Source organism: Camelina sativa, chromosome 6 (genome assembly GCF_000633955.1).
Source record: "Camelina sativa cultivar DH55 chromosome 6, Cs, whole genome shotgun sequence".
Taxonomy (NCBI): Eukaryota; Viridiplantae; Streptophyta; class Magnoliopsida; order Brassicales; family Brassicaceae; genus Camelina; species Camelina sativa.
Window position 1 is genome coordinate 5,871,812 of NC_025690.1, and position 9,925 is coordinate 5,881,736.

At 35.6% G+C, this 9,925-nt stretch overlaps 2 protein-coding genes and 1 non-coding gene across 4 annotated transcripts; 2 read left to right on the forward strand and 1 right to left on the reverse strand.

Annotated features, from left to right (window-relative positions):
- Nucleotides 2,262–5,382, forward strand: LOC104790504 (probable receptor-like protein kinase At5g15080). Of its 2 annotated transcripts, none has more exons than XM_010516274.2 (6): nucleotides 2,262–2,970; nucleotides 3,428–3,753; nucleotides 3,848–3,983; nucleotides 4,080–4,216; nucleotides 4,310–4,433; nucleotides 4,506–5,382. In XM_010516274.2, the coding sequence occupies exons 1-6, from the start codon at nucleotides 2,760–2,762 to the stop codon at nucleotides 5,003–5,005; spliced, it is 1,434 nt and encodes a 477-aa protein (XP_010514576.1). In that variant the 5' UTR covers nucleotides 2,262–2,759; the 3' UTR covers nucleotides 5,006–5,382. The 2 variants fall into 2 exon arrangements, with proteins under 2 accessions (XP_010514576.1, XP_019102220.1); XM_019246675.1 differs by having other exon boundaries at nucleotides 2,263–2,970; nucleotides 3,431–3,753.
- TRNAA-AGC lies at nucleotides 6,032–6,104 on the reverse strand. The gene has a single exon. It is a non-coding gene; the product is annotated as a tRNA-Ala (tRNA).
- On the forward strand, nucleotides 6,179–8,751 carry LOC104790505 (protein arginine methyltransferase NDUFAF7 homolog, mitochondrial). Its single transcript, XM_010516275.2, has 10 exons — nucleotides 6,179–6,419; nucleotides 6,495–6,556; nucleotides 6,626–6,769; nucleotides 6,853–6,963; nucleotides 7,049–7,241; nucleotides 7,417–7,475; nucleotides 7,593–7,645; nucleotides 7,733–7,955; nucleotides 8,061–8,169; nucleotides 8,256–8,751. Exons 1-10 carry the CDS (start codon nucleotides 6,221–6,223, stop codon nucleotides 8,516–8,518), a joined length of 1,416 nt encoding a protein of 471 aa, XP_010514577.1. The 5' UTR covers nucleotides 6,179–6,220; the 3' UTR covers nucleotides 8,519–8,751.

Here is a 9,925-nt window from a genome sequence, read left to right on the forward strand (position 1 = left end):
GGTTGACTTCACCACACCACATCTACACCATGAACTCACTCACTCTAGAGTCAAAGGATTTAATTTATTTTGAGTTAGTATCCGATTATGCATGACAAGTTGGTATTTGATTTGGTCAATTATGTTATTCATGTTTATCACTTTTGGTTAGCTATAATCTAGGAGTAGTTTGCTTCACGTTGTGTCACGCTATGTTTTCCCTAAGGCTATATAAGCCATTGCTGTTTATTAATGAAGCCATTGCTGTTTATTAATGAAGTATTGCAGTTTCTAGATTTGTATTGAGATTAACATTCTCGTATCAGAGTGAAATTGTGTGTGCAAATGGGTTCAGAAGGAGGAAATAATGATTTCTCTACACCTTGTATCCCGAAATTTGATGGCCACTATTATCATTAGAGCATTCTCACAAAGTATCTAATATATAAGATATAAAATGTATAGTAGAGATTAACCGATGTTGCTACCTCTTTTATTAGAAACCTAAATTGAGCTTGTCAAAATGGTCTCCTCTCCACGATGATTGACTATTTTGACAAGCTCAATTTTGGTAAGAAAATATTTTTTCTTCAATTTGAACTCTGTGTTTTTAGAGTAACAATTTAAAGATATACTTTAAAATACTACTAAAACTTATTTTTGAGAATTATCCTAAAATTTATTTTCTTGTCTATAAAATATGAAATTGGGAAACATGTGAACAGTTTTTTGATTAATCAATAAAAACGTATAATTTCTAAACTTTAAAGCCTATAACTTGTTACAAAACAAAATTAATAACTTCCCTAACATCTTTTGTATAATAAGATATGGTCTTTTTAGTAGTAAGTCATTTTCCAGTAGAGATATTAATACCAATCGTTACTAGATTCGAACCCAAAACATTCGACAAACTTTTAAAGGCTCTTATATTAAAAACCATAAACAAAAAAAAAATGTCAAAATACCTTATACATGTTACCCTTCGGTCTATGTATTTTCGCCGCATATCTGATATCTCCCACTTCTCTCCGCCGTCCACCGGTGACTCTTCGTTCCGTCCAAAACTCTATATATTTTTATTTTTTCTTTTATTGCATTTAAAAAAAAAAAAAAGACAAAACAAAAGAGAAGAGGATTAGATTCATTGGTCTGAGCAGGGTCAAGAGTCAAGAACACCCACCTGTAATTCCAACAAGTTTAGTTGCCTACCGTTTATCATTATCTGAAACACACATAAATGTTTCCACGTGTCATCATCTTACGATAATATCACAAAAAAAAGCTTTATATTCTTCTAGATGTAACGTTTAGCATAACTCTCTCTAGATGTAATCTCCCCTACCCAAAAAAGTCTACCCTTTCCGTCTTGTTTATTTATTTTAACCTCAATTATTACTTTTTTTTTAATAAGGGACTAAATATGAACTGATTAATAATACTACTATTTTAGAATCTGGAAATAAGTTAAATAAAGTTATCAACATTACTCATACTTGATTAAACTATGATATCCTTACATTTCTAAGATCTAAAGAATAATTGGTGCATGAAAGAGAACATCTCATTATATTTTTCTTAGATTACATTCTAACAAAATTTGAATCTACAAAATTTAGAACATGTCAATTGTAAAAACAAACATTATAACTTATATATATTCTCGTTTTCTATATAAAAGAATATACAATAATCCGTAATCTCTATTTTAAATTGGAACAATAAATTGATATATAAATTATTTTTAAATGATCAAATTTTCAATGGTTAAAATACATCATCCTCATCATGATTATGTAGTTTATTTGTGAAAACTGTCTTTTTGATACATATTTGTCCTTTTTAATATAATATCAAAATAATAATTTGCTAAAGATAAAACTAGACATATACATTTTCTTAAACAGCTAATTAATAATAATTTTCATATTTTTGAAGTGCTACAAAAGTTATTACAATGAAATTATATAAAATGTCCAAAAAAAGTTACATATAAAAGTAGTTTTTGGAAATATTATTAAAAAATAATAAAAAATTTAAAAATATTAAATTGACCAAATCAATCATCATATAATTTCTATTCTTGTACGCATATTTCTAAAATTTTTAACCAAAGATTAAAAGATTAGTGTAAACATTATACAAGATTAAAAGTTTCATAAAAAATAATTAAATTATATTAAGTAATAAGTATGAGTACTTTATTAGCTGCCCAAGCTGACCAGTTTGCTTATCTCTCTTACTCAAGCTGCCCGATCTACCCGTTACTGACCACTTTCACTCTCTCTCTCTCTGAAGATGCCCTTTCGTAGCTCTCTCTATCTCTCTCTCTATAGCTCTCGCGCACGCAAAAAATCTCCCTTTTGACTTAAAAACTTTCTCCGGCTAATCTCCTTTTGTTTTCTTTTTGTTCTCCGTTCCTAATTAAGAAGCTCAAATTTCACTTCTACTGAACTGGGTTTGTTCGTTTCCCTAAGTGTTGCTTTGGATCTTTTGTTGATGTTCGATTTTGAGGCCAAAAGGTTCAAACTTTATACTCTCAGAGAATTGGGTTTCTTCGATCTTCATCTTTCTATTGATTTCATTTTCTGGGTCTGATCAAAGTTTTTTTTTTTTTCCTACTCACTATGTGATCAGAGCAAGATAGAGAGAGAGAGAGAGAGAGTGATATATTCTAGAGTTGATTGAAGTTGAGGCTTCAATTGACTTTTTTTTGTTTTGTTTTGGTTTTTTCGAATCCTATGGTGGTTTGATTTGGAATTTAGAGTTAAATGTTTTGAATGATGGCTACAAAGCCAGGCTCTGTTAAGGTGGTGGAGAAATTGGGTGTTGAGAAAGCTGAGAAAGGGAAAGTGATGAGTAAAAAGAAGAATGTTAAGAAAGATGGAGATGAGAGTGAAAGTGGTTTTTGGTATAGATTCAAGTTCATCTTTAGTTGTATCTCTTCTAGATCAAAAGTTGATAGTTCCATGAATGCTACTACAGTTATTGGTAAGATCACTTTTATTCCCTTCTTCTTTACAGATTATAAAGTTAAAGTTTGTTTTGTATGTATGTTTTTGTGTAGATGACAAAAGTTTTTCCTAAATTAGTCGCTTTCAGATTGTGGTTGAGCTTTCAGTTATCTCTCTGCTCATCATTTGTAGGATTGAAATTAATAGGGATGGTTACTTTTAATATGGTGGGAGTTTTGTGTGTGTCAATTTTAAGATAGAGCCTTTTGTGACCTTGAACAACAATTGATTTGAGACATCTTTGTTGAAATAATAAACCAGAGAGATTTCATGGTAGGATTCTGTAAAAAGCTTTTACTTCCATTGTGTATTCTACAGTCTGCCTTGTGTTTCTGTCTATTTGCTTGACCTTTATCTTACTGTTTGAGTGTGAGACTTGGTTTCGTCCATAGTACAATTCTGTAGTACTGACTTTCTTCTATACTACAATTCAGCAGAACCTAAAAAAGTTATTGCAAAGAGTGAAAGTCAACCAGCTCCAACTAAAGACATTGGCTCTGTGGAGAGTGGTTCCTCAACACCTCTAGTCAGTGGGGAACTGAAGTATTCTTCTAAGCTACGGATTTTTATGTTCAACGACCTTAAGTTAGCAACTAGGAATTTCAGACCAGAGTCTCTTCTCGGTGAAGGTGGGTTTGGATGTGTTTTTAAAGGATGGATTGAGGAGAATGGAGCTGCACCAGTTAAGCCTGGTACCGGTTTAACTGTAGCTGTCAAAACACTTAACCCAGATGGCCTTCAAGGTCACAAGGAGTGGCTGGTAATGACCAATCTTTTTACACCTTGATATCGGTTATGGTCTCATGCTTCGGTTTCTATGGAAAATGTTGATGGATTTTGCTGTTTATGTCCAGGCTGAGATTAACTTCCTTGGAAACCTTGTTCACCCCAGTCTGGTTAAATTGGTTGGTTATTGCATGGAAGAAGATCAAAGGCTGCTCGTTTACGAGTTTATGCCACGAGGGAGTTTGGAGAACCATCTTTTCAGAAGTATGTCAACCACAAACCACTGCACATCATGTTTTTTCTCAGGACTTTAGGGATTCAAATCTAACCACTGTATTTTTCTTTTTCATATTGGTTCAGGAACCTTACCTCTCCCATGGTCTGTTAGAATGAAAATTGCACTTGGTGCAGCTAAAGGTCTCGCCTTTCTCCACGAAGAAGCTGAGAAGCCAGTCATATATCGAGACTTTAAAACATCTAATATTCTTCTGGATGCGGTATGTCTGAAAGCCAATTAACCTAATCAAAAGCCTCAGATTCTTCCTTTACTCTCTATATTTATATATTTTAGAAAACTCTTCCTATATCAGGAATATAATGCAAAGCTCTCTGATTTTGGGCTTGCGAAAGATGCACCAGACGAGAAGAAATCCCATGTATCAACCCGAGTCATGGGAACTTATGGTTATGCTGCCCCTGAATATGTAATGACTGGTAAGTCAGCTATCTTGGCTTTGTGTTTTGGCTGTCGCACTATCACTTAAAAACTTTCAATATGAACATCAGGACATCTTACAACGAAGAGCGATATATACAGCTTTGGAGTAGTTTTACTTGAAATATTAACAGGACGAAGAGCTGTGGATAAAAGTCGGCCGAATGGGGAACAAAACTTGGTTGAATGGGTGAGACCTCATCTCTTAGACAAGAAAAGGTTGTGTCGGCTACTAGATCCTCGATTAGAGGGTCACTACTCGATCAAGGGTGCTCAGAAAGCCACACAAGTAGCAGCGCAATGTCTTAACCGAGACTCCAAAGCTAGACCGAAGATGAGTGAAATTGTGGAAGCCTTGAAGCCTTTACCAAATTTTAAAGACTTTGCTAGCTCTTCATCTTCTTTCCAAACGATGCAGCCTGTTGCTAAGAACGGAGTCAGAACACAAGGAGGAGGGTTTGTGTCGAGAAATGGACCGCCTATGAGGAGTTTGTCTAGCTTAAACCTGCCTCAAGCATCCCCTTATCGTTATGTCCGTCAATCACCAAAGCCTAAAGGAAAAGAGCCATGAGTCCAATAGATATTAATTAGTTCTTCATGTCTGACCCGAGGTTTTGTAGATTGGGGCTGTATGTTTCAGCTTCTTGTTTCATCGATTCTTTCCGATTCAAAAGCGGGTTGCAAAAGCTTTTACCCAGATCAAAGAGATGGTCTGTGGAAGCTGAAGCTTGGCAAGTTTGGAATGTTTCGGATCCTGGTTTGTGTTCTTTGAGTTTTTGGAACTCAGAACAAATATCTTTGGTCCTGAAGGTCTAAAGATTTTGATCTTATGATTTTAATGTTGTAGAAATGTAAAGTTTGAGAGTGTAAAGTTTCTATAAAGGATCAAAAAACCTGTTGTCTGTAAAAACTTATGTCAAACCCTGTAATATATATATTGTTCTGACTTCTGATGTGCATTAATTTTTTTATCTTTTACCTTGGTTAAATTATACCCCCTTTAGAGATTTCGAATTAGAAATCCTTTGATGGACTACACATGGTTGTAAAAGGATCTTTAATCCTTTTACGGTTACATTGTTACTTCAAATTCAAATAATCTAGAGACTTTAGGGGCGTGAAACCAAAACCGAACCAAGGTGAAGTTATTAACCATTTGGTTTCATTATTTAAATCCAAAACAACTGAAACAAAATTGGACTTGGTTTTTGTAACCAAAACCGAATAAACCAAAAATTTATATTACTAAAGTGTTAGATAAGTTCTCCCACTATGACTTGCAGACACAGCGTGTGGAAATGGTATTTGTATATATATTATACACATATATTTTGAAACTTTTATATAATTATTAATATATACTTTTGATGAGGTCATATATTTATAAAAGATTTTCAAAAAATTATTATCTTATTATATTATTGAATTGTGTCTATCACGTATTTGTGTTAGCTATAGTTTTTTATTTAATTTATCAAAAGCTTTTGGGGTCTTTTCTAAAGTTGGTAAAAATTACAGATGCCTTTTTACTAAAAAGTTTTTAGCAAAGACGAGAAAAGAAAGGTTACAAAATGAAGAGAAAAAAATAAAGCAAAAGTGGAGATGCGGGGTATCGATCCCCGTACCTCTCGCATGCTAAGCGAGCGCTCTACCATCTGAGCTACATCCCCACTGTTGGTTATACGCTATTTTCATAATTAATAATAAAAATCGGAGAGCTTCTTATACACTCCCACGTTCCGACTTCTCTCTGTCGTCGGAATTTACAGATTTTGAAATCGCAAAGATGCTGAGAAAAATACTGACGCAAACCTCCTCTCGCCGTCTACTCTCTTCCTCTGTTCCTCCTCTCTTCTCCAAACCCTCAATTTCACCATTCTCTTCAGCATCCTCTTCCCCGGAGCCACCGTCTTCAGAGAGTATCACCGTCGAACAGCCCGGAACAACAATCTCCGTCGATCGTTCCGCTCTCTATAATCTTCCCGGTACTTAAATCACTCTCGAACTCTATATGTATTCGATTCGATAGATTTGAGGTCTGATTTGTTGGGATTTTTCAGATCATTATCATGAATCCACACCTGATTCTGAGCTCGTTAAGCATCTCAAGAGTGTTATCAAGGTAAACTTGCGTTTTTCATACATTTTTTTGAGTAGAATTGTTCAAAGAATCTGATGAATCATACATTAGTTTCGAGGTGGTCCAATCTCAGTAGCAGAGTACATGGAGGAGGTTTTGACTAATCCTAAAGCAGGTTTCTATATGAATCGTGATGTGTTTGGAGCTCAAGGTGATTTCATTACTTCTCCTGAAGTTAGTCAAATGTTCGGAGAGGTTGTTTACTTAGCAATTTCTTGTTATGTTTTTGGTTGTTGGGATTAGAGATTTTTCTTACTTTGGTGTGTTGTGGTCTTTAGATGATTGGTGTATGGACTGTGTGTCTTTGGGAGCAAATGGGAAGACCAGAGAGGGTCAATCTTGTTGAGCTAGGTCCAGGTCGTGGAACACTCATGGCGGATCTCCTTCGTGTATGTATATTTATGCTTTTAGTATTGTATCCTTGGGATTTTGTAGATTATCTCATTGCTGACTGCTGGAAATATTGACTTGTAGGGTACATCAAAGTTTAGGAATTTCACGGAATCATTGCATATACATTTGGTGGAATGTAGTCCTGCATTGCAGAAGCTACAGCACCAGAATCTGAAATGTACAGATGAGAGTAGTTCGGAGAAGAAAGCTATAAGTTCACTAGCTGGGACACCTGTGCACTGGCATGCTACTCTTGAAGAGGTGCCATCAGGAGGTATGCATCTTTTGTTACATTTTCCTTGGAATATAAGAGACTGACTAGTTGTGATTATCAGTTGAGGTTGTGGTCTTTAAAATATACAAAGTCACCATACAATGTATGTCTTAAGCATCCAAAACAATGATGCCTTTCATCTTTACTGACTGTGTCTCTTTTGCTTCTGTGGCAGTACCAACAATAATTATTGCTCATGAGTTTTATGATGCTCTTCCTGTTCATCAATTTCAGGTTAGTTTGGAGATCATGGTTCATAGTTCATCTTTATATGTCAAAACCAACTTGCAATGTAGTCTGCTTCTCCTTTTAGTTTAGTATGCGTATCTTATGTAGGCTCAATTTCTGCAGAAAACTTCCCGTGGCTGGTGTGAGAAAATGGTTGATGTAGGAGAAGATTCAAAGTAAGTATTAGGCAAATCAAAGAAAAAGTATGTATATCATTTGTGGGATTTGCAAAATCATGAATATTTGTTGCTTTGTTGGTTTAGGTTCCGGTTTGTTCTATCTCCACAGCCTACACCTGCAGCCTTGTATCTCATGAAACGTTGCACATGGGCTACACCTGAGGAAAGGGAGAAACTGGAACATGTCGAGATCAGCCCAAAATCAATGGATTTGACACAAGAAATGGCAAAGAGAATAGGTTCTGATGGAGGTGGAGCACTTATAATCGATTACGGGATGAATGCAATCATTTCAGACAGTCTTCAGGTTTGTGGCCTCAAAATGTTATGATTATGTTTAATAGCTAAAAAAAATCTATAGAGATAATTTAACCATCAAATTCTGACTATGTTATGGCAAAATTATCTTCAGGCTATTAGAAAACACAAGTTTGTCAACATATTGGATGATCCCGGGTCTGCCGATCTTAGTGCTTATGTCGATTTTCCTTCAATAAAACACTCCGCCGAGGAAGCTTCAGGTTTGTTCCTATACTAGCAGCTAGTCAGTTCGATGTAGAGAGTTAGCTAGCTTACTTGACCAAAACCAAATGTGTGTGTTCTGCAGAAAATGTCTCCGTCCATGGACCTATGACTCAGTCTCAGTTCTTGGGTTCACTTGGAATAAACTTCAGAGTTGATGCGTTGCTACAGAACTGTAACGACGAACAAGCCGAGTCCTTGAGGGCAGGATACTGGCAGCTTGTTGGTGATGGTGAAGCACCTTTCTGGGAAGGACCCGATGAACAGACGCCGATTGGAATGGGGACGAGGTATCTTGCAACGGCTATTGTCAACAAAAACCAAGACATTCCGGCTCCGTTCCAGTAAGAAATATTGAAATTTTCATGAGAGGAAAATCAACCCTCCTTTTAATTTGTTTTTTTTCTCTCTCAGCAAAGTAAAAATAAGAGCTTTTGATGCTATTAGGATGTTCCAATCAGATGTTCTATAACACACACCACCTGTTTTGCATTTTTTTTTTCTGACAGGTATTATCCTTTCAAGGACTGTTTAAAAGATGGAACGATTATACCGATTGAAAAATTTATGTGTTAATGTTATAATCTAAAGGTTCCAAAGCTATATTAGAAACAGGTTTGAGTTTTGACAGGTGCTAGTTGAGTCTACCGACAAATTATAAACAAGGAAGCGAACGTTTGTTAGGCTACACATAGGCGTTAAAACTCTTGGAAGATGGTTAATGTGTCTAGATGTTTGCCAATTTTGATTCTAATGGTCAATGTGTTTTCAGTGCTTCATCGAATATTTTAGTCGTTATTGAGTCGTCTTTTGGTAAAAAGATGGTTCAGGACAAATGGGTTTAAGGGATAAGTAGAAAGTGGTCGAAGGAATAGTGAGACTAAGCCCCCGAGAGTGAAATGCACTTTTAAAATGTTGAAAGAAGTAAAAAATGTCTCCCCTCGGTCCTCTCTAGTTAGAAAGAGAGTTGTCAAATTAAACAGACCAACGAGAGTCAAACCAAAACCCACACCGAACATGTATCACAAAGATAGGCCAAAAGTCTATACACAAATGGAACTTACGGCACTATACTTTGTCATATATTTTAATAAGTAAAATATATATAATTCGTCGTGGTAACTTTGATATATAGGACTAACAAAAATGATGTTGGTAAGCCATTTTTCGTGTGGAAATTGTGCTTTAATAACTTTTTGCAATATATCTTTTCTTTTGTAAGATTTTGTCACAGCTGTTAGGACATGGTCTTCACATTCGACGATATTCCCTTTGAGAAATAAAATGATCGCCTTGATGAATTTCAGGCATGGATGACTTCACAAGCCCTTTCATCTCCATTAGAACTTGTAATACAACATTTCACAGCACGGCTGTCTGGAGCGTTACGAGAATGGTGGTTCTCACTTGGTGAATATCGACAACAACTAGTCTATCAGACAACAATACCGTTGCTTTTTGGCAAAATTCTGATAAGAATGAAACTATGAAACTTCCTTCTTATATGAATGAATACGAGATACAATGTAACGAGGTAACTAGAGAGGCCTCTAGAGGCAGCTAGATCATAACCGTCTCCCTCAAAGTCACAAGCGACTTTGTTCCCACACAAACAACATGCCTAACAAACTCTTTTTACAATGTTTATATACTAAAGATGATAGTTCCATTCGCACTTGCTACTCTATTGCTCCACACGTGCTGCTCTTTCTTTGTATTTCCTCCTTATGTAGACCTGATGGGGCTAATCAATAC